The sequence below is a fragment of the Chaetomium fimeti genome (genome assembly GCF_033439085.1).
Source record: "Chaetomium fimeti strain CBS 168.71 chromosome Unknown B0H64scaffold_9, whole genome shotgun sequence".
In the NCBI taxonomy this organism is placed as follows: Eukaryota; Fungi; Ascomycota; class Sordariomycetes; order Sordariales; family Chaetomiaceae; genus Chaetomium; species Chaetomium fimeti.
In genome coordinates, this window is record NW_026944337.1 from 135,185 (window position 1) to 161,684 (window position 26,500).

A 26,500-nucleotide genomic window follows, 5' to 3' on the forward strand; every position below is an offset into this window, starting at 1 on the left:
ACCGCGGCGTAGCCGCATTTCAGCCCATTGGCCGTGGGGTTCCCGCGTCTTCCCGCCAGAGCCTCGACCCCAACCAACCCCCTGACTCCTTTCCTGTGCGGTTCCTCAGGGCTGCCACTGCTTCAAGCCGAGTAGTGCCGTTGGAAACCCCAATCGCCGTGTCTCTAAGTCTTTCCATGCTTTCCGTCCTCGTTTCCATCCCTATCTCACCTACTTTCACCTCAGCTCTGTTCCTATCATACTCAAGTGCCAATGGCAACACCAAATCAAAAGCTTAGGAGGGGTGGGCTCGGGCTGAGTGGTCCTGGGGCGGAAGCGGTAGATTCGTTCAAGCCTTCAGGCCCCAAGCAAGGTCCATCCACTGACGCCGGAGCCGAGGAGGATGACGATCCATTGACGGTGCTCAGAGGGCACATGGACATCGTCCAAGGCTGGTTCTACAACAAGGTGGTCGAAGAAAGGTCCTGGGCAGTGCAGCTCAAGACGGCATCCTATCATGAACAGAACCTGATTCACACAGCAATAACGGAGCTGCAAAGACAGAAAAAGCGACAGATACAGGCGGTGTTTCCTGAGCCGGCACTCGCCGGTATCGAGTCATTAGTGCTTTCAAAGCCAAGCCTGTTTTCGAACCCGGATGTCAACGGGGATGTCCCCATGTTCATGGCGCTGAAACTAGACGCCTCCGTTCTGGTTCGTGTTCTTGATCTCCTCATCCCCGGTCCAACGCTCGACCACCTAGAAACAACGAGGCGGAGTGGGTGTGACGAAAAGCTTTCCGACTGCCCGCTCTCAAAGGTAGCATATGTACGGCTGGACCGGTGTATGGAGAAGTCGAAAAGCGCCAGTGCGGCGCATGTGAAGCGCGAACGGCCTCTCTTTCACTCCGATATCGACACACAGAAGCTAGTTCAAGAGGACGGCGAGCTGAGGGCAATACTGCGCGACGCACTTAAGGAAAATGCCATTGCCCGCTGCCTAGAACCACTCCTTGTCGAGAAGAACTTCGACCGAATTGCCAAAGAAACGGGGAATATCATGCCCGTGAGCAGTTTCAGGACCCTGCTCGAACTCTGCCCCGACGAGGCGTTCAGCTGTGCGCCAACCACCGGATTCACGCCACTTCAATTAGCCGTCCGTCTCTATGAGAGTTCATTAGTGGCTTACGACCACATCTCATCTATCATCCAGGCGTTGATCGAGCGCTGCCCAAGCTCCATCTTTCTGGGAACGGGGAAGGGACAAGCGGCGACAACGCCATACCGGCTACTCATGGGCCTCCCGCGTGCGGAATCGGCCGAAAGTGCTTCTGCAAGGGCTCGGGCTCAAGAGCTCCTAAAGAGGGCGTGCATTGGCTATCGGGCAACAAAATACGACGAAAAGGAAAAGGAATATGTAGCTGACCAAATGTGGAGCGAGAAAAAGGAGTTCCTTTACTGGGATGCCAAATCTCGTAAGTGAAGCCATGCGTACCCTTATTTCACGTCGAGTTCACAGCCTTTGAGAGTTGATTTAACGGTGAATTAGAACGCCATTTCTTGTTGAGCCTAGTGGGAGAGTCCGTCATGCTTGACAAACAATACATCGAAACCATGGCTGAACAATCGGGAATGAAATTCGAGACCGTCCTGGCATTTGTCGAGCTGCCCTATTGGAAGCCAAAGGGTCCTCAGCAACCGGAGGCGCAACCGGAACCAAGTCAGCAACAATCCCAGGATGGCAGCAACACCGGCACCGGGCAAACGGGGCGTCCAGGGCCCCAGCCAGATCCATACCCGGCGCTCTTTACGTGGTTGTGGAGTTGCGGCGTGACCAAGATCTTCGAGATCAAGGTCGATGACGACGGCCCAGAAGCCCACACTGATGCCGCCATACGAGAAGCTCTACTCGGCAAAGGAACAGTCGAGGATCCAACTCGCAACTTCGAGGTTGAGATATGGGACTGGAAGAAATTTGACATATGCGCCGAGACAGTCGCCTACTCGGCCCCCCATGCCCGGGAGGTCCACCTGTACTCCCATGGAAACACGGCGGTCCTAAGAGGATGGGCCTGTGACTCCTCCTTTGCGAAACTGACAAAGGTGAGCCCGAACCCCTTCGGGGATGCTTCGTCAGACTCATAAGCTGATCCGTAAAACAGCTCGAGAAAATACACATCAACATTTACCCCCAGGTTGGTAACTTCACACCTGCCCATGTGCTCTGCTGATCTGACACCGGTTCAGAATCCGAGGGATGATAACGATTGCGAGGACTATAAAAACGCCCTGATACGGGGCATCCATCGCCAGTGCCCAAAACTGAACCTCGAAGACGATATTAAGGTGACAAATTACGGATACCGAGCCCCGGGAAGCATCGGAACCGTTGGGCGTGCCAACAAGAAGAAGGCCCGAGATACTCAGCAGACCTTGACCGAGGTCAAGTAAGTACCCCGTGCAGGATCAGGGAATGTTGTATCATGGCTTACGAATTCGGGTAGACCAAAGAAGGTGGAGTGGCTTGCCAACCTCCAGAAGTTCACGTACTTTCTGATCGAATTGGACCGGTCTCTGCCGGCTGAAGTCGCCGAGCAGAAACCGAAGGTGCGAATCGCCCTCCTAGATGACGGTTGTAAGCTACAGGAGCTGCATGGAACCCAAGAGGGCTGCTCGTTTCGGTCCGTAACCGATACCTTCTTTGTCGGCCCATGCAGCCACGGCACGGTTATGGCCAACTGTATTCGGCGAGTCTGCCCTATTGCCGAGCTCGTCATCGTTCGCCTTGATGACACGCGCCGGGTTGAAAACCAGCGGTTTACAATCTCTTCCTGTTGCGAGGTACGCCCCCACGGCCATGCCGTTAGCTAACGGCGTAGGAGGAAAACTCTAGAATCCCAGGCTAACCGTTCTCAAGGCGCTAAGATGGGCATTGGATCAGGATGTGGATGTGATCTCGATGAGCTGGACTTTCGAACACAAGGATGGCGAGGCAGACTCGTACAAAAATGAGTTTGCTAAACTCATTGGCGACGCCGTGGGTGCCAACAAGCTCCTGTTCGGCGCCCTCTCCGACAAGTTCATTGAAACGCACCCAGTGGCCCCAGCTGGGCTCCCTGGCGTCATAAAGATTGGTTCTGCGACCATTTATGGCGAAGTTTCACGGAACTTGACACACGCACATCCGGACTTCATCCTCCCCGGCGAGGAGATCGACGTATCGCCGGGGGAAAAGGCAAAAGGGAGCTCCCTCGCCACAGCCTTCGCTTCCGGTCTCGCCGCGGTGGTGCTGTACTGCTTGAAACTGCAGTGCGCACTCGCGCCCGACGATGCGCAACGGGCCAAGGCACTCCGCGTGGCCAAAACGCCCGCTGGTTTGAAGAAGATCTTCAACGCTCTCAGCGCCCACAAGAATGACGACGACGGGGTGGGGAACTTTGTCCAACCGTACCATACTTTCGGGCAGGAGATCCCCCCTTCGTGGGAGGAAAGGGTCAAGTACATCAATGAAATCGTGGGCGAGATCCTACCGGCCGATGTACTGCGGAAATTCCGGGACTAATCGGGCAGGGAGAAGCCTTAGCATCCATCCACGGATGGGATCTGTCGAGCGTCGCACATAGGGGCACAAGGGTTCCCATCTTGGAACCTGCTTGTAGCAGTAGGCATACTGCGTGCAGATTGAGTGAATGAGAATATAGCTCTGGTTATTACTACACAATACTATAAACAACAAGTCCTGCCCAAGTGACGGTGCAGACACAACAAGCCTCCTTAGTCAATCTTTCTATCATCCCCTCCGCCCAACCCAGTTCGAACCCCCTTTTTACACACAGAACCACCAACAGATGGTTGTTCTCATCTACCGCGCCCAAGCACCCGCTCCATTTGGTTCTCTGCGGGCTTCTGCGCAGTCAGATCACCCGGCTGCGTCATGTTGCTCTTGCTCTTGGGATTCGGTCGTCGCATCATCATGTACAAACCACCCAAGCCGACAGCACCAAGGCCGATGTATCTATACCTATACGGGCCATATAAAGTCAGTCACTTTCTTGGATCCTTTAGCAAACCCCAAAAGATAGACCCACATGACGTTGCTATCCGTCGCCCCCATCCCTTTACCCATCTTTCCGGTACCCGGGATGTTCTGGCCCATGCCGGGCTTGGGGTGGTGCGGTAGGGCCGAATGATAGTCCAGGCCCGACGTCTCGAGAGGCTCCTTTTGATGGCTGGTCTGGCCTTCGGAGGGGTAGTCGAAGACCAGGTCGATGTCGTCGACGGGGTTGGCTCCGCGGGGGTCGTTGGGTGGATACCTGTTCGTCGGCGTCGCCCAGGGGCGGACAGCCGTTGTTGATAGGCATCTGGTGGTTCTGGGTAGGGCCCAGAGACTGACCCGGGTTTGTTTTGGGAGAAGCATGTTGATGGTGTTTAGGTTTGTGTGACTACGAAAAGACTGGTGTTGGTAACAGGCAGCAAGTATCGGGGGGCAAGGAAACTAGAGAAACCGCCAGCAGTGACGGCGTTGAAATACGGTCTTCCGACGTGGCCTGGCCCCGCGGACTCTTTTATTCCATGACGTATGGTGACAATGACACCTGAGGGGCAGATCGGAGCTACCGGTCGGCAACGGCTGGAACGCCTGGGCCACAAGAACACTATTGGATGGCATTCTCGAACGACGGGACGGGGCACAGCTGCAATCCTTGACCGCGCTCGTCCCTGTGAGTGAGCTCGCCACTATGGAGGAACCATAATGCCGATGAAGCTTTGAATCCCAGCGTCCCGCTCACGGTTCCATGTTCTTATTCCAAGTGCCCCAATGATCTGGTTAGGTATTACGGCAGTAACACCCACGGTTCCTTCAAATTGATTTTAACACACAAAATAGGTATTTACTTCTTTTAATCATGTTAAAACCGAAGTGTCCTGAGACAACACCCTCCTGTTAATATGTACAAACCGGAATGAGCCGTTTCTAGTAGCGACGTACCGTGACCTATGTACTACCACAGCCATCTCACCACACCGGTACTCGATGGGTTCTGACTAACAGGAACCGATGTTACGCTGCGTGTTGAGTAATTTTAAGATGGGTTGGTATTCCTCTGACCTGAAACTTCAGATTCCTTGCGGGTATTGGTGGCTGTGCTGCCGTCGGGGTCGGAAGTCCATTATTGCGTTGGGGGGGACTCGGGGGATCAGGGAGATGCAACCTGTCAAGCCATCTAACTCCCACAAAGTCTAGCGACCACGTCACCGCGTAATTAAAGGCGACCTGATAGCTAGTCTCAAACACGTCCCGTCCATACCCAACTTCCTAAACAAGCCTTCCGGTTGCACCCAAGCAGTGCACAGCCTCAACACCAAAATACTGATCTCCGAGAATAAGAGAAAAACGCCGAAACATCCGCTCTCTGTAGGATTGAGTACCATGTCAAGACACGAATCACTCTAGCCTATGTAGCAATACCCTTCTGATGTCCGAATACCGCTTCGTGGATGATCATCTCGACTTCACGCGCACCCGCCGCACGCGTACGTCTTCCGAACTAAGAGCACTCAGTACCCCTTAATCTGCCCCTGGTCGCGTGGGATAACTGGCAGCTACCTTATGTACTTTGTGAGCCAGCCACTTCCTCATGCGCGTCATCAAGCCACCAGCGATGGGTTGAGCACTTCCCTGTCACACAGCCCTTGAGGCTTGAGCCGACATCGCCACAGCTGCCAGACGTATTGGTTCTTGCCGTATCCAAAAGCCGATTGCTGGTACCGTCCCGCCCTGGGTGAATGGGGACCAAGGCACGCTACCGTGCAGAACGTTCTGCTGGTAGGAAGGGTTTGAGCAGAGCAAGATGGAGACGAGGGAGAGGTTGTTCAATTGCTTCTTAAACGAGACAGGGCGGCATTCTTAAGGGATTTTGATGGCAAAGACCACAAACCACGAAGAATGAACTGCTTGGCCATGTCTTGGCCACGTTGATGCAGTGAAAGTTCCAGTCGTGAATGATGACGGTCTCAGAGCAAGTTGAAGTTGGTTGATCGACCAAGTTAGTTAGGGTTACAAGGAGACACACAACAACGATTTCGAGCCCCGGACGTCCGCGGCAAGAACAATGGGTTAATAAACAGTAAGGTACAATAGAGTCCCAAGACCCGAAGGCACATGTCCCGCCGAGATGGCCAGTCATAGGTAGTACAGAAATAAATAACTCATCTGCCCACCACGTACGAGGCATCACAATAGCAAGTAGTGTGTAGTAAAGACAAGCAAACCACCGGCCGGGAATCCGCCACCTGGGGATTAAGAGAACGCTCCCGGTAAAATGCAATCCATGAATGGGTGATGTGTCAGTCCAGAGATGTACGCCAACTCCACCCCGAAAGAACTCCCCGCTGCAGTATAAAAAGGGTATCACATACGCGCGCCCGCAACCGCCAGCTGATCGGCGGCGATATTACCCTGGTCTGTATCATGGCCCTTGACCCAGATGAACTGGGTGCGCCCACCCTTGGCCTCCCTCGCGTCGAGCCTGTCCCGCACTAACTGGACAAGGTCTTGGTTCTTGACGGGGCCATTGCGTGTCTTCCAGCCGTTCCGCTCCCAGTTGATGTACCACTCGGTGACGCACTGGATCGAATACTTGCTGTCGGTGCGGATCTCGAGGTCTTGCTGGAGGTCGATGATCTCGAGGGCGCGGAGGATAGCTGTGAGCTCGGCACGTTGATTGGTTTGCGTTTCGCCATCCAGGCGCTCCGAGACGTTTCTATCGGGAAGAGGTTAGTTAGTATGAGCCAATCTTTCGCTGATACGGGGCGTGTTGGCAGACAAACCTAGGATCATTATCCCCAAAGTAGACCCCAACACCGGCGGTTGCGCCCACCCTACCATTGCCCAAACTGCTCCCGTCCGTGTAAACAATGACAAGGCTCTGCGATGCCTTGGTCGCATTCCTGACCGTTTTCCTTTTCTTGGCGACGGGCTCCTCGATCCCATCGGCTTCGTCCTGATCTGAACCGGTCACGGTCGGCGCTATTGCTTTGGCCATGCCGCTGAATGAACGGACGAAAGCCTCGGCTTCCGCCCGCGTCTCAAACTTCTTGAATTTGGGCCCTTTCCAGCCTATTATTGCCTCCTGTGCTGCGGACCACTCCGTGTACACACCGGGCTTGCGTCCCACGGCGACGCCGTAGAATCGGGGTGGTTTGGCGTCATCTTTCGCAGAGGCGGGTTCGCGGCCGGCGGCAAAGGCAGACGCATCTTCGTAAGTGAGGAAAGACTTGACTACGGGAAATGTTAGCTCGGCAATGGCGGGAGAGAAAGGGCGGAAAACGTGCATTGGGCGCCTTTGAAGCCAGTGATCTGCTGCTGGCAAATGGTCCAGTTGGTGTAGACACCGGGTTTGAAGCCGACGCGAACAGCGTAGTACTTTTGCTCGCTGGCGTCCATCTTGCGCTTCCTTGTGGGCATGGTCACTGTGAATTCCGGAAGAGGGGCTGTCAGAAAAAGAAGCAACCCGGTGGCTCTGTTCCTCGCAGGCTGCCGCAGACCCCGAAGCCCAGCGAGATTGGCGCTGTCAAGAAGGCGAGGGCTGCGGGCGAAAGTGGGGGTCGCCGTGGCGTCAAATGCCCTCAAGAGGGTGGTAGTAGTGGCTTTGTCGACGAAGCGGCGGCGTCTGAAAGAGAGGGGTAGCTGATGCACGGTTCAAACGGACTGCATCCTTAGCAACTCAAACGAGTGGAAAATGAATGGCAACCCGAAAGCTGGAATCGAGCTTTTGACTCGGCTTTGTGGTATGCCTCGGGCTAAATCCGTTGATAAAAAGGCAGACGCGGCTATCCTTAAAGCGGGCGGCGCAGGGAAAGCTTGTGATGTTGAACAAACAATGTGCTGCGTGCGATGTTGAGGGCGGCGGGATGCGAGTTGGTTTCCAAAGACGGCACAGAGGCGTTTGGGCCGGGCCTGATAAGATAAGAGCAAACGCGCACAACAGGGGTTTGGTCTCCACTTCCGGGGCGGCTTTCAAAAGTTCCAGACCGTGCCACCGTGCGTCCCTAGCGGCAAATGCCGAGACTCTTGAGAGGCACAAAGCTGGGCGCGCTTCCAGCCTCCAGTCGCACTGCATGGGATGATCGCCTCCACGGGCTGCTGCGAATACAACCAATGGAGGACTGCTCGATGCGAGCTGACAGTGACCACAGCTGAACTGCGCCGCCATCCTGGAAGCTTGGAGCCTCTCATATATGTACAAGATATGTACGTACTTCGTACTTTGTAACAGGCATCCGACATGATACATGAGAATACAACCCTAGCACTGCTGAGGCACTTCACCACCTTTGCGATCCAACTAAATGGCGGAAAACATTGAATCTAAGTGAAAACAACATATAAAGCCGGGGTCTTATTTCCCAACTTTGAAAGAAACACCGACGAGCAGGCCCTGCTCCATGGACCATAAACGTTGCTCGGACTGGTTCTCCTGTCACACGGGCCGACTCGTCGACGAGTCAGCTGCTTCCACCGATTTGGGCAATACATAACGGCATGGCATGCAAAAACCAAGATGACGTTCGGAGCCGTCTAAAGGCGTTGCGATCCTGCCTGGAATCTGGTCCGAACGTATCCCTCGGAACCACACTCCAGGCCTGGGACCAGGATTCAGCGTGACAGAAGAAAGTCATTCAACCCGGAAGTTTTCCAAGGCTCTTAGTGGTTGGGTTTTGGCACTGTCAAGCTTGGAACTAGTCTGTGTGGTTCGAGTCCGACTTTTGTGCACGTTTTGGGCGTTCGACCCTTCCTCTTTCCCCGTCATCACTCATCTAGCGACCAGCAAAATTCCCAACTGCCCGTCTATGACCCCACTACTCGGTCCCCAGCCTAGAACTTCATGTCTGCCAACGCCGGCTGCTGGGAATCTCTTGCCCTGGTTTAAGATCCTGCACCGTCGTCCCGCCTCTGATTCCGCTTCCGCCGATACCGCTCACTGACTTGTGGCTTTTTGTGCATGCGTCTTCGCACAATTCAAAGAGCCTTGATGTTGGCCTGAACCACGGCCAGTCTCCTCCTGCTCAAGTCGGCCGTCATGGACATTCTTTCCAAAGGTACTGGTGATTATCTCAATCGCCATTGCGGCCGTGTGAACTTCCGGCCTCCATTTCCAATTCCGAAGCCCCAAGTTGACTCATTGTGGGCGACTCTAGTCACCCCACGGCAGGGCAACAGCCCAGTCCCGTTCGACATCCTCACAGCCACTGCCTCAGAGCTACGGGTGCTACTCGATCAACATAAAACAACCAGCGTTGAAATTGTCAAAGCCTATCTCGCCCAGATTTCGAAACACAATAAAAGCGGTGCACATCTAAATTGTGTGAATAGCGTGGTACCGGAAAAGATACTCCTGGATGTCGCTTCTGAACTGGACCGCGAGAGGGCCAAGGGCCACCTCCGAAGCCCAAATCATGGCACTCCATTCCTGGTAAAGGTGCGGTAGGGACTCTGCCAAGGTGGCTTCCAACGAGATCAGCGAAAAGTAAAGAATTAACTCGTCACAGGATAGTATCTGGACCGCCGCCTCGTTCTCCGTGACCACGACCGCTGGCACATACGCTCTGAAAGATGCGGTAGCGAGAGAGAATGCCGATGTCGTTCGGGCAGTGAGTCTCTTGGATGGATATTAATTTAATCGCGCTTACACTCCTACCCTAGCTCGTCAATGCGGGAATGATCATGCTGGGAAAGACGAACTTATCGGTATATCACACTGCCGGCTTTGTCTCCATTCCCCGGCACTAATTGAGACGTATAGGAAATGGCTGGCATGAAGGGTGTTGGCGGTTTCGCTGGTTGCTCAGTCGTCGGGGGGTGAGCATGCCATCGCTTTCGCCCGACTTTGGGCAGTTACTAACACCTTGTCACAGCCAAACGCAAACCCCATATGTCAGGGGCGGTGTTGACCCCACAGATACTTGGCTCGGCTTGAGTGTAAGCTACTACAATCCTATGTGTACTTTCGTGTCAGACCTTCTTACCCTGGCCTAGACTCCTGGCGGCTCGTCATCCGGCTCTGCGGCTTCAGTGGCCGCCGGCATGGCACCCGTTGCACTCGGAACAGAGACCGATGGATCCATTCTCGTCCCAAGCGACCGGGCCAGCCTCTACTCACTCAAGCTGACTCTAGGAAAAGCTCCGACCCGCGGCGCCCTTGGCTACACACCCTTCACGGACACCCTTGGCCCGATGACAAAGTCCCCCGAGGATGTGGCGATACTGCTGGACTTGCTTACGCCTATCAAAGGCAAGTCTCACCGCGACTTCCTGACCAAGTCGTTGGCCGGTATTCGAATTGGCTTTCTCGACCCCGCTGTCTGGGCCCCAACTGCAGACGCCGTGCGGCCAGACGCAGACTTTACCGCACAGATAGTGAGTCAATCCCCTGTTCGGCCCACCATGCATGTGCCCGAGCCCCGCTCGTGCTGACGACTATCGAAGAATGAAGAAGTAGCGGCAGCGGTGGATGCTATTGAGAAGGCTGGCGCTCAGGTCAAGCGGAACGTCACCCTACGACGGTTCAGCAACGAAGATGACAAGATGTTCAGTGACCTTGCTTGTAGGTCTACCATCTAAACGTGCCCTGACTATCCTAACATCTTGTCCTCCTCTAGCGACTGACTACGCCAACGAGTTTGCGAAGTTTGCTGGAGGTCTGGACCACGGCTCCGCCAAAACCATGGCAGAACTCGTTGCGTTCAACAATGAGCATGCATCCATCTGCCTTCCATCCGGTTTGTACCCCTCTTGTCACTCTTTATGCATCTCTCGGCTTGGTTACTTACAAGATTTGCGCAATTATCCAGGGACCGACCAACGGTTCCTCGAAGATGCACTCAACATTCATCTCTCTGATGAAAAGTACGAAGAGTATTCTCAAACCTTGCGAAGAAACAACAAGGAGCTTGGGATCGATAAGGTTTTGCGGGAATACGAAGTTGATGTGATCATGAGCATCCCGATGGGCCGAACCGCGACCATTGCCGCCATCTCCGGGTACCCTGTGGGCACTGTCCCACTGGGGTACGCTCGTTTTAACGGAGCTGCATACGGCATGTCCATCATCGCACCTGCGAACGCCGAATCACTCATCCTTACCATCATGAGCGCGTGGGAGTCCATAGTTCTTCCCAGCCGCCGCCCACCTCCACAGCTGGTGGAGCAGAATGCGTCTGAGAAGCTATAGGTTTGCGTGGTGGATGCTAATCCCAAGCACTCAACAAGCTTAGAGTATCAAGCTCGGGACACACGCAACGCCACGGGATGAATCATCATGGAGGGCCTGAGCTTATTTCATACATGATATTACAGACTTGCTACCCCAATCGATACCTAGCTAGCCGTATAAATGTCAAAATCTAACAGAGGAAATCAATGACACATATGGATGATTCCATTTCCCGTCATTTCTGACTCTACGGATTAAGAGACGGGGCTGGGTTCAGATTGTTGGCTACGGCGCCGTGACGTTTTTGGGTCGCGCCCGCCCCCCACTCTTCCTCGCCCCCTTGGCGGTTAGGGTTCTCGAACACAGGGGCCAACACCATCTTGAATTATTTGTATAACCGTCGGCTGCGTGAAGCTGCCATTCAGATCTTTGAACCAGCCGAAAGTTCTCCCCGGTTGGAATACACATGTCATCTCTCAAGCACAGTAAAGGCACGAAAGGGTAGGTAGCCGACAAAATTGACCGACCGTCCACGAGTTCAAGTGTTACCCTTTCTTCCGGTCTTGCATGTTGCGAGGAACCAGGGATGGCTTCCCACTGGACCTTGCTGCTTCATCGTAAGACACCCATGCGTTGATCAATCGTCCATCAGCTAATCAAATCCAAATATGTACAGAGACTCCACGACATCCGACTTGTGAGGAGTGCCAACAGCTGTCGGAAATGCACGTTTGTCCTACCGGAAGACCTGAGTGTACGAATGCGGAACTTCCTTAACCACTCGGCTGGTCGGTGGTACGTCAGCAGCAAGACCAAATGTTTCGCCAAGCCTCCAGGTTTTTGTGTGTTTGTTGTTTCTCGCTGAGCCCGACCAGATTCTTGTCTCCACCTGCTGTGGAATGCTTGTTTCTAGTAACTCGCCAGTCATAGCTTCTGTTTACCTCTCGCAGTTATTACGAATTAATTCCGTCGTTTTGTTGGTGTCGCCTGGAGCGTTGAGATCTTGTGTGCACAAAACGATCCCAGGTCGAGACCTTTCGGATCGGGCGGACCCTTGAGCAACTCGATGGGGGGATGCAACCACCGCCCGCTGCAGAGATGCAGGTTGCTGACGTCTGTCGTAACCTGTTGGCCAACCAAAAATCCCTAGCGGCCCTGCTTGGGTGGATGACCTCATCCTGTCAGGGACAGGTCTGCCCAGGAGAGGCTAGCGTCCTTCTGCCATCGGGCCCGTTTCTTCAACCTCTTGGCGCTCTGTTTCCGTGCCTTCCCCTTGGATTTTGCCGACACAGCCACAACTCGTGTTGGCCATCCAAATCTGATTCCTGACCCCCTGCATTGTTCGGGCCAACTCTGTTTCCAACACGAGACTCCCTGTCTTGCCGCTTTCTTGGTGGAGGCTGCCCACACCAACAGTCCCCCACTCGCTTTCGATCAACTTCACTCGTTCCAGAACCTCCTCCTCCGCGACCAACCATTTCATCGTCTATCGTGCAGTCTTTTTCGGCGACTGCAGCGGCCTTTGCTGGACCCGACTGTTGGAGAAGCGATTGTCGATCGCCGTCGCTCGTTTTCTACTCCCCGCCTTTCTCCGCAACCCGCAGGTCGGTCAACCGAACCTCGAGACCATTCGACCATTGTCGCAACCCCTAACCACCCAACAACCCGCCCGTGAATCGAGACCCGCCCCAACGACCGGCTACGGACTGCAACATCGATCCGATATTCTCTAGAATGTCCGCTTGAGATTTGACCTAACCACGCCCGTTTCCCTCTACATCCGGCCCGAAACCAACCATCAGCGCGCATCGGAGCCCCCTCGACGGGCATACCGGCCACGATGCGGCTTCCGTCGATCAACCCGTTCCTCCTGTTCACCTCTCTCGCGACCGTCGTCCTTCCTACGAGCGCCGAATATGTGCTTCGATCGAGCTCGCTGGCATCGTGCCAGGAAAACTCGGGCTTCACGGCTAGTCTGTTTGATGTCGTCTTCACCCCGAATAACCTCACGGCTTCCATCAACATGATTGCGACATCGTCTATCGAGGGCCATGTCGTTTTCGATATCTCCATTTACGCCTACGGGTACCCCATCATCCGCACCGAGGTCGACCCATGCGAGGCCAACCTCCCTGGTCTGTGTCCCATGACATCCGGCAAGATGAACAACCCGTTCAACCTGCCCGTTACCAAGGATGCGATTGCGCAAATCCCGTCTATCGCATACACTTTCCCGGACCTCGATGCAACGGTCCAGGTATTCATTAACAGGACCGATGGGGACCGCGCTGGGGAGAGCATCGCTTGCGTCGAGGCCAATATCTCGAACGGAATGACAGGTAAGCGGCTCGAATATGTTGCAGGCTGGTACGGATTACTGACACGGGGACAGTGGATCTTATCGGTGTGAAATGGGCCTCTGCTGGTGTGGCAATTCTCGCCCTTATTTCTTCGGCCATCATCAACGGCCTGGGATTTTCCAACGCCGCCTCGCACGTCGCATCCAACACCCTCTCGCTGTTTGGCTACTTCCAGGCCCAGGCCATGCTCGGCCTCTGTGCCGTGCCGCTTCCGCCCGTTGTGAAGTCGTGGACCCAGGATTTCCAGTGGAGCATGGGCATCATCAAGGTCGGATTCATTCAGGACATCCTAACGTGGTATCAGCGGTCGACCGGCGGCGAGGCCTCTACTATACTCGATACCCTCCACACCGTTTCCGTGCAGGTCGAGAAGGTCAAGCGTTCCGTGCCGCTTTTGGACTCCGCCGTTGACCTTGTTGGACGGTCGGCCGGCGGGCTCTCCAAGCGAGCCATTGAGACCTCGTACGGCAGCTACATCGTCTACGGTATCCAGAGGGTCGCCTTTCGGGCCGGCATCGAGACAACTAACCTGTTCCTGACTGGCTTGACCTTTTTCTACATCTTCATGGTGATGGCTGCCCTCTGCGTGGTGCTGTTCAAGGGCATCTGCGAGTTGCTTGTGCGCATGAAAGTGATCCAGAGTGACACTTTTGCTGAATTCCGTGCGGGGTGGTTGACGGTCCTCAAGGGTATGCGTTCCGTGTTGCCCCAATTGTGTTCCAAACTGACCGTCGATAGGCGTTCTTTTTAGATGGCTGCTCGTTGGTTTTCCCCAGCTCACCATCTTTTGTTTGTGGGAATTCACGCAGAACGACTCCCCGGCCGCCATGGTACTCGCCGTGTTCTTCTTCTTCGGCGTCGTCATTACTCTCAGCTATGCTGCTTACAGGGTGATTCGGATTGCCCGCCGCTCTGTCGCTCTCCACCGGAATCCCGCCTACATCCTCTTTTCCGACCCGCATGCCTTGAACAAATGGGGTTTCTTATACGTGCAGTTCCGCGCCTCTGCCTATTACTTTATCGTCCCGGTCCTCGTTTACATCATCGTCAAGGGCATGTTCATCGCCTTTGCCCAGCGCGCCGGCACGGTACAGGCGGTGGCCCTGATCATCATCGAGGCGGCGGCACTCATCACGGCTTCGGTCTTGCGACCGTGGATGGATAAGAGCACCAATTCTTTCAACATCGCCATTTGCGCCATGAACTTCATCAACGCCATCTTCCTATTCGTCTTTACTGACGTCTTCGGGCTCCCGAGATTGGTCATTGGCGTGGTGGGTGTCGTTCTCTGGATCGCCAACGCCGCCTTTGCGCTCATCCTCCTGCTGATGCTGATCATCACGACCGGAATCATCCTGTTCCACAACAACCCCGACACACGCTACCAGTTCATGAACGACGACCGCACGTCCTTTATGAAGTCGCAGTCGCACCTCGGCACGACGACTGAGCTCGACGCCCTAGGCGCGACGGCTCGCGGCGATGGGAAGCTGTTCAAGCGGAGCGATCTGGAGGATGACGAATCGGCCGTCTCGGGCCAGGAACACATGGCTGCCCGCGCCGGATCGCCCCACTCGGGACCTTACCGTGACTCGAACGGGGGGTCCATCAGGGACTCGGCGCGGAACTCGGTGCGCAGCTCGTTCCGCGCGCCCGTCGACCCCGTGTCGGGCACCTACCAAACAGATCCGCACCATCTGCGGGGGAAGCCGAGCGGGAGTATCAGGGCGCCGAGCATTGGCCCGTCGGGGTCGTCGACGAATCTGTCGCAGGGGGCACAGACGGGGCCAAAGCCGCCAGCTGGGGCACCGTAAGTTTTTTAACGCTATTCGTCTGACTGTTTGTTTGTTTGTTCATGTGGCTAACGTAAAGCAGTGTGTGGCAAAGAGGGGCCGGCTATGATTAGAAAAGGCTGTAATGAATACAGGTATCTTGGGTTTTTTTTGTTTTTGTTTTTTGTTTTTCTGTTTTTGTCAGTTGTCTGGTCATCGGCGTCGCCATTCCTTCCGGTTTTTTCCTGTCTCAAGGATTATCCCTCGTCAGGGAAGCGTCTTTCGACGTGGTTTTCGTACATACTTTTACCGTTCTCGGTGTTTCGGTTTTGGCATCGGGCATAATGTGTCATTCCTTGTTAAGGATGTCGTGGGGAGGCGGCATTTGTCGTCATGGGACATTGGCCACCGCGCTAGTTGGGCTTGTGTTGGATGGATACGGCGGTCAATGCAGAAGATGTGTACTGTTGAAGTTTGCCGGTGAATTTTGCTAGGAGATATCACCCATGTAAGGACGGTATTGTTTATCATAGAGCGGCATCATCGTGGCATTTTGTTCAATTATCTCCGTCATCCATCCCGGCCATGTGACTACCCACTACTGTGTACTGTGTAGGTATATTTGTTTGGCGCACCCGCCGCTTCATGTACATCGTTGTTGACGTCAGTCCATAGGTCAAAGGCTCATAGATCAGATGTAAACACGACACAAATCAGACATTGACGGCCGTCTGAGAGCATTGAAGGTCCAGAGTATAACCCCCCAGCTCGTTACGCCCGCTCAGTCCATTCTCCATTCCATTTTCTCTTCCAGTCACCACCAATGTGTTCCATTAGCCCACAACCATCACGATCAAAATTGTGAACGATGGCTGCCGATACGAACTCTTTCGGTTGGAACGGACCGGCCGCCCGGTTGCCGGCCGAACTGTGGGTGATGATCGCCGCCAACCTCGACTTGGACACTTTCAGCGGTCTTACTCGCGCGTCTCGCGGCTTCCACTACCTCTTGGCTGGGGAACTCATCCCCCACCACGTCAAAGGAGCCAAGACCAAGGTGGACCTTGTGGCTCGCATCAGCGAGGTCTTCGTTCACGCGGCGAGGATCGACTCAACGAGGATACTCGACCAGCTGAGGACCAACTACCGCAGGGTCGTTGACCCCGCCGGTTTCCTCGCCCCCGCCCCCGGGCAGACCACCTTTCTGGACTTCGCCCTCGCTGCCGACGCTCCCCGGGTCGTGCGGCATCTCGTCAGGACCGGGTGCGATATCGATCTGGTCGCCCTCCAACAGCCGCCGGGCATAAAACAACTCTCGCTCACCCTGGCCGGGTGCCACGGGGGCCGGTCCTGGATGGCGGCGGCGGACTCGGCGCTGCGGGCCGCTATCCATCATGCCATGCCGCGGACGGTGCGGTTCCTCCTAGCCCGTGGCGCCTCCGCGAATGGCATGGCGGACGGCCAGGGAGAGCCAGCACTCCACGCCGCACTCCAGCGGCGAGAGATGCCGGGATTAGTAACGCTGCTCGTGTCCCTCCTGAACGACCGGGTCCGATGGCGCCAAGGACGACTCACCGTCCTCATTCCCGGCATGTACCCGACGTACCCGGAGGTCCTTATGGCTCGGTACGGCCCTTCGCTGTCGCCCCTGGCCGCCGCCAGCAAGCTGCTCGGGTCCATCACCTCCTACTATGCGCTCGACCACACAGAGATCCTGGGCCGCCCCTTCTTCCCCGGCACCATCCCTTCCGAGGCCGACTGCCTCTGGCAGCACAGAGTCGGCCAAACGGTCGCGGCACTCCTCGACTTCGGTGCCGCCCCAGACACCCGCACGCCCCCCGCGGCGCGCCTCCACACGTGCAGCCGCCTCTGCTGGCGCTTCACCGCGTGCCACTACGGCTGGGAGACACCGCTCCACCTCGCCGCGGCAGCAGGCTTCGCCGAGGCCATCCCGCCCCTTCTGGCCAAGCACCCCGCGGGGTTCCACGCACCCGACGCAGGCGGCTACACGGCGCTGTACAGGGCGCTGGTGAAGGACCGACTCGACGCAGCCCTGGCCTTGCTGAACGACCCCTGCGCGCCCCCCAACCCGCCCATCCTCGTCATCACCGCCATCCCTCCCCACGACGGGAAGTCCAACCCCGCCAGCACCACCACCACCCCCCCTCCTCCCAACGGTAGCTCTCACCCCCCTAATCCTAATGCCAGCGGCACCACCACTCCCACCCCCCCTACCACCGGCAGCGGCACGACAACAGCCCTCCACGCCGCCTCCCGCCTAGCCCTCTTCCCCGTGGTGCACGCCCTCCTACAGCGCGGCGCGGACCCCAACGCCATCGACCCCGCCACCGGGCGGGCGCCGCTGCACGAGCTGCTGGGCCACACGGGCACGCGGGGCGCGCGCACGTGGGACGTGCTGGCCACGCTAGAGGTGTTGAGGGTTGGGGGGGCGGATATGGACTTGAGGGTGCGGGGGGCGGATGTGCATTTTCGACATCGGGGTGGTGGTGGTGGTGGTAATAATGGGGGTGGGGGGAGGAGTGCAAGTGGGAGTACGCCGGTGGAGATGGGCAGGACGCATCCGCAGGGCGGGGTGCGCGGGCGGTTTGTGGACAGGTGGCCTGGGTGGGTGGCGAGGAAACGGTGGGATACGGGGCCGAAGGCGGAAAGGATTGGGGGGGAACTAGTGCAGACGAGGGTTGGGGATCGTTCGCATGATGCGGTCGCGGGTGTGGATGGGTTTCCCGCGTCAGAGTCGGAGGTGGAGGGGCAGACGGGAGAGCAGCGGGCGGAGGATGCTGCGATGCCTAACAGGGGCCGAGGCAACGGGGCCCGTCAGTCGGGGTCTGGGTTTTCGAGGGGTATAGGGAGAGCGGCCGGCGTGGTTTTGGTGAGGCCGGGAAGAGGGTCAACTGGACGAGGCACACGGGGGGCGGCGACTAGCAATGCATCACAAGGCCGGACCGGACTTGGCGGTACGCCGTCGGTCAGGGGCGGAAACAACCGCGGGGGACGTGGTCGTGGCGGTCGTGGCGGTCGTGGTGGTCCGGCTGGTCGGGGTGGCCAAAGTAGTCGACATAGCCGATGTAGCGCTTGCGGACCGAATCCAAGATCATGATAAAACATGCTTCTAGTTGCACCGTGGTATCACTTTCACGTTGAGGACAGACGCGGACCTAAGGTAGGTACCTACCTACCTTGATATCCACATCGAGGACACATCCTCGGTCGAGCCAAGCTCAATGACATGCGCGGACTGGCATTGTATTTTTTTTTCGTTTAAGAGAAAAGAAAAAAAAAGCAAAAAAGGGGAGCAAGAAAAGGGAGGAAAGAAAAAAGCCATGGTAATTCCTGATGTTTGTATGGTTGAAGACCCCTGAATCGACTGACAGTCTCCATGTTGGGACGCGAGAAATCACAGGGGTGAGACAACCTGGGCCACCTACCGTACCTTCCCCAAGATACACCGCACTGCAGGGTAAAGTTGAATGCAAGAAAACTGTACATAGTATATTGGACACCGAGGTCAGACTCGTTAGCCCGAGATCCAAACGACCTCACTAATTAGTGTAATGTTTGCCAGGGCTGAAACACGCGAGCTCTCAAAGACATCCACCGTGGCTTGAGTGGCTTGCAACGGCCCTGAAGGTTTCCACGTGCAAGGCCCGGCATCCGATCCACCCCACTGAACAGACGTTAAGCGAAGCGCATGGACCCTGGGGTCACCTACAAAATCCCCTTCGGTTCGCCGCGTGCTCCACGGCAGGTGGGCAGTTCACCTCACCATCAATCTTCCTCGTCGAGGTTCCTTCCTAGGTAACTAGGTGTTAAAGGGATGGCCCCCAATTGTGACCCAAGCATCGGAAGTCACTCCTTTTGGCCTGCCAGTGGTCTCGACTGGCCGTGTGGCGTGGCCAGAGCGGCACCAGCCGATGCCCACTTCAACTGCATGTTTGATGATGCATCATGGGGCTGTGGGTGTCCATGGGTCTGGGATGATGCGATGCACTCGGTCTCGCTTCCGCCCGCTAATCGTGAGCTTTGGTCCGCACTCCACCAAAACACCAAAACACCAAAACACCAAAACAGGCTGCGTTTTGTTGTTTATGGCCATCTAATCACAGATAGACCCCAACTCAGCCTTCAGGCAACGCCCAAGAAGCCGACAACAGGCTGCATGACCTCGATCCGTTTTGGTCACCAAATCTGCGAGCCACTGTCTGTGCAATGCCGTGTTGGGGCAAGCGTCAGGCACCATGCAGCGAGAAAGGCCAATGAACCCAGCTAACCGGGCATGCAGCCAAGCGGCTTTGGCTCTTCTCAGCCCAGCCCAGCAGTCGAATGATACCCTGCTCGGGCGAGGCCCTCCTCAATGAAGTCCACCTTCAGTGCGCTCACTGCTGCTTAAGCACCTTCATGCCCCCTTCGCCGCAGCCTCTGGGGAAATCCCTCTTCTTGCGCCCCTCTGCACACACATTATTCGCTCTCTCCCCCCGCCAACACATGGCATATTATCTCATGTACTGGACCGGACGCGGAAGCAAGCCGAGTACTTGTATGATTTCAGGGTGTTGAAAGCAGCAAGCAACCTTGGTATTAAGTACCTCACTTTACGGTGGATACAAAAAAAAAACACCCCAGGACAATGCCGATCGCTGAAGATCCGTCATCCGAAAAGCGGCAATGGCGAGGGAGGGGCAACAGGAACACCAAGCCGTGGTGGTGCAATTTCTGGCCCCCGGCTTGCGCGACACCCACTGGCCCAGCGAATCCAGGCGACGGCGGGAACACCCCAAGTTCGACAACCAAAGCGCCGATCAGCGCCCCGACTACCACCTCGCCAAGGGTCACTGTGCCGCAGGACACGCCCCCAGTCGCAACGCGGGCCCCTGCTGTGCCGCCGGCTGCCACACAATCTCCAAAACCACCGAGTCGTTCTCAACCTGTTCCCTCTCCGACTTCCCAGCCTTGGGTTCCGCCACCAATGCCTCCGCCGACCGATACCGAGCAGACGAGCGGCCAAACGGCGCCCGTGGCTCCCGTCATCGTGCAGCCCGGCGGTAGGAACGGAAATAAACCCGGAAACGACGACGACAACGGGAACGGGCCGCCATCCCAGGGCGATGATTCGGAGACCGGCACGGGAGACGGGAACGAGGACGGGGGATCCAACGGTACCGGCGGCTCGGGAAATGGTGATCCCGGATCGAGTACCAGAAACCCGCCAACACCGTCTGAGGTGGCATCGACCACAGCTCCCTTGCCGACCAGTGCAGCGGGCACTGGGGGGATTGCAGGTGGGAGCCATGGTGGGACAACAGAGACTGACAGCGGCGACACATCTGGTGGTGGTCTGCCAGCGGGGGCAATCGCCGGTGTAATTGGTAAGTTGCATTCCACACTGCAGTGCATGTGTCAGAGTCTTCGATGGTTCGTACGGCTAACAGGTGGAAGTGGGTTTACTTCTTCTGCTCGCGCTTCTAGCCCTTCTTCTTTACAAATTCAGGAGGTCGCCTGCAGTACAACGCATGCTGGCACCGTTCCGCAAGCTCGGCGGGGCATCGGGCGGTTCAGATCGGGTTGACACGCCCGGCGGAGATAGTATGGGAAGGACCCTGATAAGCCCAGGGCCTACGGCGGCGGCAACGGGCGGAGGAGCAGCGGCCGCGTCGGTTGCCCGCAACCGCGGCCGGAACGGCTCACGATCCCAACCCCCTATGCGTCAGACGGGCCACCTACATCCCCTCTCCGGTCCAGCGGCCGCGGTCGGAGGAGACAGCAACCGCGTGTCAACCTTCACATACGACTCCGTCGCCACCACCGGCTTCACCCCGTCACCCATCTCCCCGGTGTCACCGGCAAGCATGCTCTCCCCGGGGACGGTCCGCACCTCCCGCCCCGTCCAGGCTCCGCCAGACCCTCGAGTCATCGCCTCCACCAACGCTCATGTCACCCGAGGTAGCATGAGCAGCACCAGCACAGGGAGCGGGATAAGTGCGGCGCTATCCCCAGGACAAATAGCGTGGCCCATGCCGCCCGGGACACCACCGGCCATCCAACGCCCCGACGGGCCGCAATACCTCGACTTCCAAGAGTCGGGAGAGACGGTCGTGAGAATTAACCAACCGCCGCGCAACAATCGCAGGTCTGGCGGCTACTAGAGGCCGTCCTATAACACGCAACTGCAGAATCGTCAGCGAGATTCCGAAACTCCACCCACATCGGCTTCCATTCCCGACTAGGTACCAACCACACCACAACCACTTATGATACCCATAATTGTACAACTTCATTGCTCCGGGGGCGAGAAACAGTCCGCCCACCCGACACCGCACGCACTCGTGTATACATACAACAGACCTGCTCATAGCTCCGGCTGCATAGCATTTTGGGGGACTCGCCATTTCTGATCAGGGGTACTCTTGAGAGATCTCATGTTTCAGTTTGCTGTTACTTGAAGCGAAGCAAAAAGACAATGTTAATGAATTAATGAAACGGCAATAATGTCTGGGGAGACTCGAGATAATTCCGTTTTCACTCTGAAAAAACAATGCCATTGTTGTGAACTGACCTTGCTAGTGGCATGGATTCTGAGCAACTCGATCGTGTCAAAAGCCGACAGAATCCAACAGAAATAACCGGCGAATGGAACTTTGAAGGAGATGGTTCAAAATAAAGCTTCTGTCTCGGAATGCTGCAAGCCACGACTATCCATAGTTGACTTACAGGTTCTGGTTCTTGAACTGATGAACAGGAACACGGCCTTGTAGCCGAGACGCGCGACATCACGTGCCAGTCTGTTCTGGCTCGAGTCTGCGAGTCTGGCCAAACCACCCCACTTCCCATCCGCAGCCCCTGACAACGTTCAACCAATGGCCGGAAAGTAAACAAAGTGGGGGAGAGCTGCAACCGTCCGATTCCTGTTCCTGCACCTGGAATCCACACGCCGGCGCCTTGAATCCTCGAATCCTCGAATCGACAATACCTCCCTACACTCAGGCATCGACGACCATGGCATCCGCAGCCCCCGAAAAGGACAAATCCAAGGTGCACAAGCTGTCACTCAAGGGCAGCGCCAAGCTTGTGGCCGAGTTTGTGAGTGCGACGGCCAATCTGCCCATCAACCACTTCATTACTAACCGCTCCCTCCTTTGCAACAGTTCCAATACTCGATCCACACGATCCTGTACGGCCATCCCAATCCCCGCGCCCGGACTGACGACCGACCACTTCCGCATACACAAAGCTGACCATTGCCCGCAGCTTCCAACGCGGCGTCTACCCCGCTGAAGACTTCACCGCCGTCAAGAAGTATGGGCTCAACATGCTGGTGTCGTCCGACGACCAGGTGCGCGCCTACATCAAGAAGATCATGTCGCAGCTGGACAAGTGGATGGTGGGCGGCAAGATCTCCAAGCTGGTCATTGTAATCACCGACAAGGACACGGGCGAGCACGTCGAACGGTGGCAGTTTGATGTAGGTCCCTCCCCTCCCTCCCACCACCTTGGTTTCCCACCCATCACGCCAACACACCACACACCACGGCACCAACGCTAACCCATTCTGCCCTCACCCCCAACCAGGTCCAAATATTCGCCAAACCCAAATCCAAGTCCTCCAAATCCAAAAAACCCACCGCCCCCAAACCCACCGACCAAGAAAACAACAACCCCCCCTCAGAAAACACCCCCACCACCACCGAACAACCAGAAGCAAAAGAAAAGACCGAAGCCGAGATCCAATCCGAGATCGCCGCCATCTTCCGCCAGATCACCGCGTCCGTCACCTTCCTCCCGCAGCTCCAGGGCGGCGACTGCACCTTCAACGTGCTGGTGTACGCGGACGCGTCGTCCGAGGTGCCCGTCGAGTGGGGCGACAGCGACGCCAAGGAGATCGCCAACGGGGAGCGCGTGCAGCTGCGCGGGTTCAGCACGCAGAGTCATCGGGTGGATACGTTGGTTAGTTATCGGCTGGCGGATTGAGGTGGGTTGGTTGGGGGTGGTAGAGAAGGGGGGGGTGAAGGAAGGGTGGATAAAAGGGAGAAGGGGGGCGGGGGGTTGTATGATAATGCGTTGTGCGGTGGGCTTGGGCGGAGTTTGGGAGTTGGAAGGATACTGCTACTGCGGTGGATAGATGGATATATGGGACGGTGAATCTGGGATGCAAGGTGGGAATCATGATACTGGACCACGCAATGATGTTTTTTTGGGGGCATCGAATCTACATGTACCGTGCTTGACGCGCTCTTCTCCATCCTCTATGGGTTAACTCCCTAGCATGGGACGGCCATTGCACTGGTTGCCACTCCCCAGCACAATCCATTCCGTGTCTACACCCGTCGGAAGAAGTACACATAAGCAAACTTCTTCATCTCCTCCACGTCCACCACCTTGACCACCTTCTCGTCGTTGAAGAGCACCCATGACCTCCCGTCGCGAAGCTCCTTGCGGATGAACGCAACGTAGTGCCTAGAAAGTCAGCCCAAGTCCCCCTCAAGGAATCCAACAATCAACTTACCCAGTATGGATACTCGTCCCCTTGTGGCACACAATCGACTGGAGCTGGAAGTTGGCCGGCAGCGCACTGCTGCCTACCGCGGGGCCACCCTTATTCGCGCTCTCCGCGACATCGGCACCGGCAGCCTCTTCGACCTCGCCCTGGTCATCGGGGTGGCTAAACAACCACTCAATCGCCCGCTCAACGTCCCCGTTGGTCTCCTTGAGCGCCTTGGTTGCGCGCGGGCCGCCGAGGCCCATCGACTCCAGCATCGCAAGTTGTTCGGGGTCGGCCGTGAACGCGGCACTGCCGCCGCCAAGGTCGAGCGGCGCGTCGATATCCGGGTCGTCCATGTGCGCAAACAGCCACTCCATCGCCGCGTTCGCATCGCTGTTGCCGGTGGCATGGAGCGCCTTCTCGCACCGGACCTTGGGGAAGCCCATCGCCTCGAGCATGGCGTATGCCTCCGGGTTTGGCACGAACGCCGGCACGTTGCTCGCGGCCGCCTCCTCCGGTAGGGCCTCCTCGTCGGGTAGCAGGCCCTTGGAGAGATACGAATCCAGAGGGAAGGGCTCATCCCCGACCAAAACGGGAACATCGACCTTGACGGGCACCCAGTTCACCACGGCCATCTTCCGCGCGTTCACAACCAAGACCTCGGGGAACGTCTTGAACAACTGGCGCTTGGTGAAGCCGTCCTTGCTGCCGCACGACGAGCAGGTCAGCTCAACCATCTCCGGCGCAGTCAAGTTGTCGAGGCATTCCTTCAGGTTGACGGGCTTGTATTTGGGTTCCTGGCCTTCCTCAGCTGGTAGTTTCTCGAGCGGCACGTCGATGAAGATGCTGTCCTGCTCCGTGCTGCTGTAGCGCACCTTCTTACACCCCAGGCATTGCAGCCGCTGCTCCATCACAAAACGCATGGCCCCAGTGGGGTCACTGATTCCGGGAGGGTGTTGGGACCTGGTAATGAGTTTTATGAGGTGTTGCAGGAGCTCAAACGCGTCTTGCTGGCGCATCGTCGAGAACTCTTCGTGACCGCGGCCCATAAGGTGCTTGAACATGGAAGGCTGGAGGCCCTTCTGATGCGGGACTTCGGGCGAGTGTTCCGAAACAGTCACGTCCGAATCCGGCCTGGAGTAGCGGCTGGACAGCAAACCGTCCGCGATCTTCCGTAGCTGGGTCTCCAGATCCTGAGCGGGGTCCGACGAGTCCGGGGGCAAGTCATAGTCGCCCCCATACCGTCGCTGGAAGGACGGCAGGTCGAACAGACACTGGAGAATGCTAGCGAGGTAGCAGCTGTTCCCGAGGTTCTTGAGGCCCGTAAGGCCCGGGCCAAAAAGCGGCGTTAGCTCCTTGCCATCGTCGGTCGTCATCGAAAACTCCCACCGCAGATTCTGCTCGATCTGCATCTCGGTCAAGCTCTTTTCGGTTTTCTGCCGCTCCGCTAGGATGATGCCCCAGTTTTCCAGGTGCGCGCCGAGGTCCTCGTCGACCCGCTCGTCGTCGCAGGTATAGCAGTACACATCCGCGGTCCCCTCGGGCGTGATCGACCCTAGCTTCACAGCAACACCGTGGGCGGATTCCTGGGAATGCGCAAGGGCATGCGAGTTGCCGCCCACGCCGCCAAACTGGGCCCGCCCACATCCGAGGTTACCACACTGCAAGCACAGCCAGAGGTTCTCCTTCAAGTCGCACTTGGAGCAGTGCCCCAGATCCTGCGACTCGATCTGCCGCGGAGGGTCCTGCTGGAGCATCAAAATATGCTCACAGCTCGTCAGCTCCTGCTCCCACGCCTTGACCTCCTCTTTCCTGGAGAATGTGTTTGCTTTCATGATAGCCTCCACCGTTGCGGCAATCGTGGGGTCGCTCTTGTCGATGTCATCGATCCCGCACTCGCGGCACCTGACGGTCAGCGCCGTGTCGTAGCGGTCGGCTTCGGTCTCGGCGGCGATAGCGAGCTTCGACATTTTCGTTGGGGGCTCGTCCCTGACAACATGTTTGCGGGTTCGGCGGATGTTGAGGACTAGCGGATGATCCCTGATACTGCTGTGCAGCTTCGCGTGGTGGCGGTCGCCGGCGCAACCGCCGTTGAAGCACTTGAGGCAGACATCCAGGCCGGCGGGGTCATCCTAGGCGTGTTAGCTAACACTAAAAGAGACGTCAAATAGTCGCGGTACGCACAATGGAATCGAAACACTGGGTGCAGTCCTCGCGGTACACCGAATCAACTGGTGTCGGCTTAGATAGGTCTAGCGACATGTCAGCGCACGCGATTCAATAAATAGAAGTAAGGTGACCTACTGGCTGCTCCAATATGTGGGCAAGCCATGTTGAATATTCAGGCACTGTTGACACGGGATACTGAAAGTCAAGTTGGTGCGAAGCGAGAGGCCGATATTGCATAAAGCTTGAACTGTCCCTGCCTGGTGGTCGCGGTGGGCACGAGCTGGCAACAGCTGAGACGCGGGGCAATGACAGGCAACAGCAGCCCCGCGATGATGCAGCTGCGGCAACAAGCAAGGATTACGAAAGCAGAAAGGGAAAGATCAAGGGTATTGGGTGGATCCCAAACGGCTGGGCTGCCCAGAAGGCACTGTGCCGAATTCATCCTTTGATATGTCTTTGTACTGTGTCGTTAAAATGCCTCCCCTCAACGGGATCGTGGAATGCTAAAAGG

The 26,500-nt window shown here is 56.7% G+C and overlaps 9 protein-coding genes across 9 annotated transcripts; 6 read left to right on the forward strand and 3 right to left on the reverse strand.

Moving 5' to 3' along the window:
- Nucleotides 1-37: 37 nt before the first annotated feature.
- On the forward strand, nucleotides 38-3,705 carry B0H64DRAFT_366705 (uncharacterized protein). Its single transcript, XM_062801917.1, has 6 exons — nucleotides 38-1,453; nucleotides 1,528-2,081; nucleotides 2,141-2,173; nucleotides 2,226-2,425; nucleotides 2,483-2,819; nucleotides 2,896-3,705. Exons 1-6 carry the CDS (start codon nucleotides 253-255, stop codon nucleotides 3,538-3,540), a joined length of 2,970 nt encoding a protein of 989 aa, XP_062654953.1. The 5' UTR covers nucleotides 38-252; the 3' UTR covers nucleotides 3,541-3,705.
- B0H64DRAFT_435793 (uncharacterized protein) lies at nucleotides 3,666-4,525 on the reverse strand. The gene is made up of 2 exons (XM_062806156.1): nucleotides 4,067-4,525; nucleotides 3,666-3,999 (listed from the first exon to the last, which is right to left on the reverse strand). The coding sequence occupies exons 1-2, from the start codon at nucleotides 4,393-4,395 to the stop codon at nucleotides 3,837-3,839; spliced, it is 492 nt and encodes a 163-aa protein (XP_062654954.1). The 5' UTR covers nucleotides 4,396-4,525; the 3' UTR covers nucleotides 3,666-3,836.
- A 1,449-nt stretch (nucleotides 4,526-5,974) lies between these two features.
- On the reverse strand, nucleotides 5,975-7,886 carry B0H64DRAFT_435794 (ribonuclease H-like domain-containing protein). Its single transcript, XM_062806157.1, has 3 exons — nucleotides 7,314-7,886; nucleotides 6,810-7,260; nucleotides 5,975-6,742 (listed from the first exon to the last, which is right to left on the reverse strand). Exons 1-3 carry the CDS (start codon nucleotides 7,444-7,446, stop codon nucleotides 6,391-6,393), a joined length of 936 nt encoding a protein of 311 aa, XP_062654955.1. The 5' UTR covers nucleotides 7,447-7,886; the 3' UTR covers nucleotides 5,975-6,390.
- Nucleotides 7,887-8,801: 915 nt separating this feature from the next.
- On the forward strand, nucleotides 8,802-11,427 carry B0H64DRAFT_409039 (amidase signature domain-containing protein). The gene is made up of 10 exons (XM_062804688.1): nucleotides 8,802-9,080; nucleotides 9,180-9,460; nucleotides 9,531-9,632; nucleotides 9,685-9,729; nucleotides 9,785-9,840; nucleotides 9,897-9,960; nucleotides 10,018-10,398; nucleotides 10,468-10,585; nucleotides 10,641-10,760; nucleotides 10,833-11,427. Exons 1-10 carry the CDS (start codon nucleotides 9,062-9,064, stop codon nucleotides 11,210-11,212), a joined length of 1,566 nt encoding a protein of 521 aa, XP_062654956.1. The 5' UTR covers nucleotides 8,802-9,061; the 3' UTR covers nucleotides 11,213-11,427.
- A 1,607-nt stretch (nucleotides 11,428-13,034) lies between these two features.
- Nucleotides 13,035-15,368, forward strand: B0H64DRAFT_330495 (uncharacterized protein; the record flags this gene model as incomplete). The annotated part of the gene is made up of 3 exons (XM_062800945.1): nucleotides 13,035-13,533; nucleotides 13,587-14,243; nucleotides 14,293-15,368. 3 exons carry the CDS (start codon nucleotides 13,035-13,037, stop codon nucleotides 15,366-15,368), a joined length of 2,232 nt encoding a protein of 743 aa, XP_062654957.1.
- An 826-nt stretch (nucleotides 15,369-16,194) lies between these two features.
- Nucleotides 16,195-17,682, forward strand: B0H64DRAFT_330461 (ankyrin repeat-containing domain protein; the record flags this gene model as incomplete). The annotated part of the gene is made up of 3 exons (XM_062800942.1): nucleotides 16,195-16,875; nucleotides 17,080-17,459; nucleotides 17,571-17,682. Coding segments are annotated over 3 exons (1,173 nt in total), but the record flags the coding sequence as incomplete, so codon positions are not given.
- Nucleotides 17,683-19,769: 2,087 nt separating this feature from the next.
- B0H64DRAFT_246023 (uncharacterized protein) lies at nucleotides 19,770-21,674 on the forward strand. Its single transcript, XM_062799904.1, has 2 exons — nucleotides 19,770-20,710; nucleotides 20,781-21,674. Exons 1-2 carry the CDS (start codon nucleotides 19,972-19,974, stop codon nucleotides 21,485-21,487), a joined length of 1,446 nt encoding a protein of 481 aa, XP_062654959.1. The 5' UTR covers nucleotides 19,770-19,971; the 3' UTR covers nucleotides 21,488-21,674.
- Nucleotides 21,675-22,189: 515 nt separating this feature from the next.
- B0H64DRAFT_246026 (DNA-binding protein) lies at nucleotides 22,190-23,575 on the forward strand. Its single transcript, XM_062799905.1, has 4 exons — nucleotides 22,190-22,421; nucleotides 22,487-22,512; nucleotides 22,590-22,803; nucleotides 22,911-23,575. The coding sequence occupies exons 1-4, from the start codon at nucleotides 22,338-22,340 to the stop codon at nucleotides 23,307-23,309; spliced, it is 723 nt and encodes a 240-aa protein (XP_062654960.1). The 5' UTR covers nucleotides 22,190-22,337; the 3' UTR covers nucleotides 23,310-23,575.
- On the reverse strand, nucleotides 23,559-26,260 carry B0H64DRAFT_246030 (uncharacterized protein). Its single transcript, XM_062799906.1, has 4 exons — nucleotides 26,125-26,260; nucleotides 26,005-26,072; nucleotides 23,845-25,952; nucleotides 23,559-23,795 (listed from the first exon to the last, which is right to left on the reverse strand). Exons 1-4 carry the CDS (start codon nucleotides 26,150-26,152, stop codon nucleotides 23,657-23,659), a joined length of 2,343 nt encoding a protein of 780 aa, XP_062654961.1. The 5' UTR covers nucleotides 26,153-26,260; the 3' UTR covers nucleotides 23,559-23,656.
- Between the last annotated feature and the right edge of the window lie 240 nt (nucleotides 26,261-26,500).

Excerpts from the sequence above, each read along its gene's own strand:
- B0H64DRAFT_366705 (XM_062801917.1), top strand. The coding sequence starts at position 253 with ATGGCAACACCAAATCAAAAGCTTAGGAGGGGTGGGCTCGGGCTGAGT. Across the intron at positions 2,174-2,225 it reads ACATCAACATTTACCCCCAG|AATCCGAGGGATGATAACGA; the intron begins GTTGGTAACTTC and ends ACACCGGTTCAG. Across the intron at positions 2,820-2,895 it reads CAATCTCTTCCTGTTGCGAG|GCGCTAAGATGGGCATTGGA; the intron begins GTACGCCCCCAC and ends ACCGTTCTCAAG.
- B0H64DRAFT_246030 (XM_062799906.1), bottom strand. The coding sequence starts at position 26,152 with ATGGCTTGCCCACATATTGGAGCAGCCA. Across the intron at positions 26,073-26,124 it reads CCCACATATTGGAGCAGCCA|ACCTATCTAAGCCGACACCA; the intron begins GTAGGTCACCTT and ends ACATGTCGCTAG. Across the intron at positions 23,796-23,844 it reads GGGACGAGTATCCATACTGG|GCACTACGTTGCGTTCATCC; the intron begins GTAAGTTGATTG and ends CTGACTTTCTAG.
- B0H64DRAFT_246023 (XM_062799904.1), top strand. The coding sequence starts at position 19,972 with ATGCCGATCGCTGAAGATCCGTCATCCGAAAAGCGGCAATGGCGAGGG. Across the intron at positions 20,711-20,780 it reads GGCAATCGCCGGTGTAATTG|TGGGTTTACTTCTTCTGCTC; the intron begins GTAAGTTGCATT and ends AACAGGTGGAAG.
- B0H64DRAFT_435793 (XM_062806156.1), bottom strand. The coding sequence starts at position 4,395 with ATGCTTCTCCCAAAACAAACCCGGGTCAGTCTCTGGGCCCTACCCAGA. Across the intron at positions 4,000-4,066 it reads GCGACGGATAGCAACGTCAT|GTATAGATACATCGGCCTTG; the intron begins GTGGGTCTATCT and ends TGGCCCGTATAG.
- B0H64DRAFT_409039 (XM_062804688.1), top strand. Across the intron at positions 9,461-9,530 it reads GCACTCCATTCCTGGTAAAG|GATAGTATCTGGACCGCCGC; the intron begins GTGCGGTAGGGA and ends AACTCGTCACAG. Across the intron at positions 9,633-9,684 it reads ATGCCGATGTCGTTCGGGCA|CTCGTCAATGCGGGAATGAT; the intron begins GTGAGTCTCTTG and ends CTCCTACCCTAG.
- B0H64DRAFT_246026 (XM_062799905.1), top strand. The coding sequence starts at position 22,338 with ATGGCATCCGCAGCCCCCGAAAAGGACAAATCCAAGGTGCACAAGCTG. Across the intron at positions 22,422-22,486 it reads CCAAGCTTGTGGCCGAGTTT|TTCCAATACTCGATCCACAC; the intron begins GTGAGTGCGACG and ends CCTTTGCAACAG. Across the intron at positions 22,804-22,910 it reads TCGAACGGTGGCAGTTTGAT|GTCCAAATATTCGCCAAACC; the intron begins GTAGGTCCCTCC and ends ACCCCCAACCAG.
- B0H64DRAFT_435794 (XM_062806157.1), bottom strand. The coding sequence starts at position 7,446 with ATGCCCACAAGGAAGCGCAAGATGGACGCCAGCGAGCAAAAGTACTAC. Across the intron at positions 7,261-7,313 it reads TGGCTTCAAAGGCGCCCAAT|TCAAGTCTTTCCTCACTTAC; the intron begins GCACGTTTTCCG and ends CATTTCCCGTAG. Across the intron at positions 6,743-6,809 it reads TTTGGGGATAATGATCCTAG|AAACGTCTCGGAGCGCCTGG; the intron begins GTTTGTCTGCCA and ends TCTTCCCGATAG.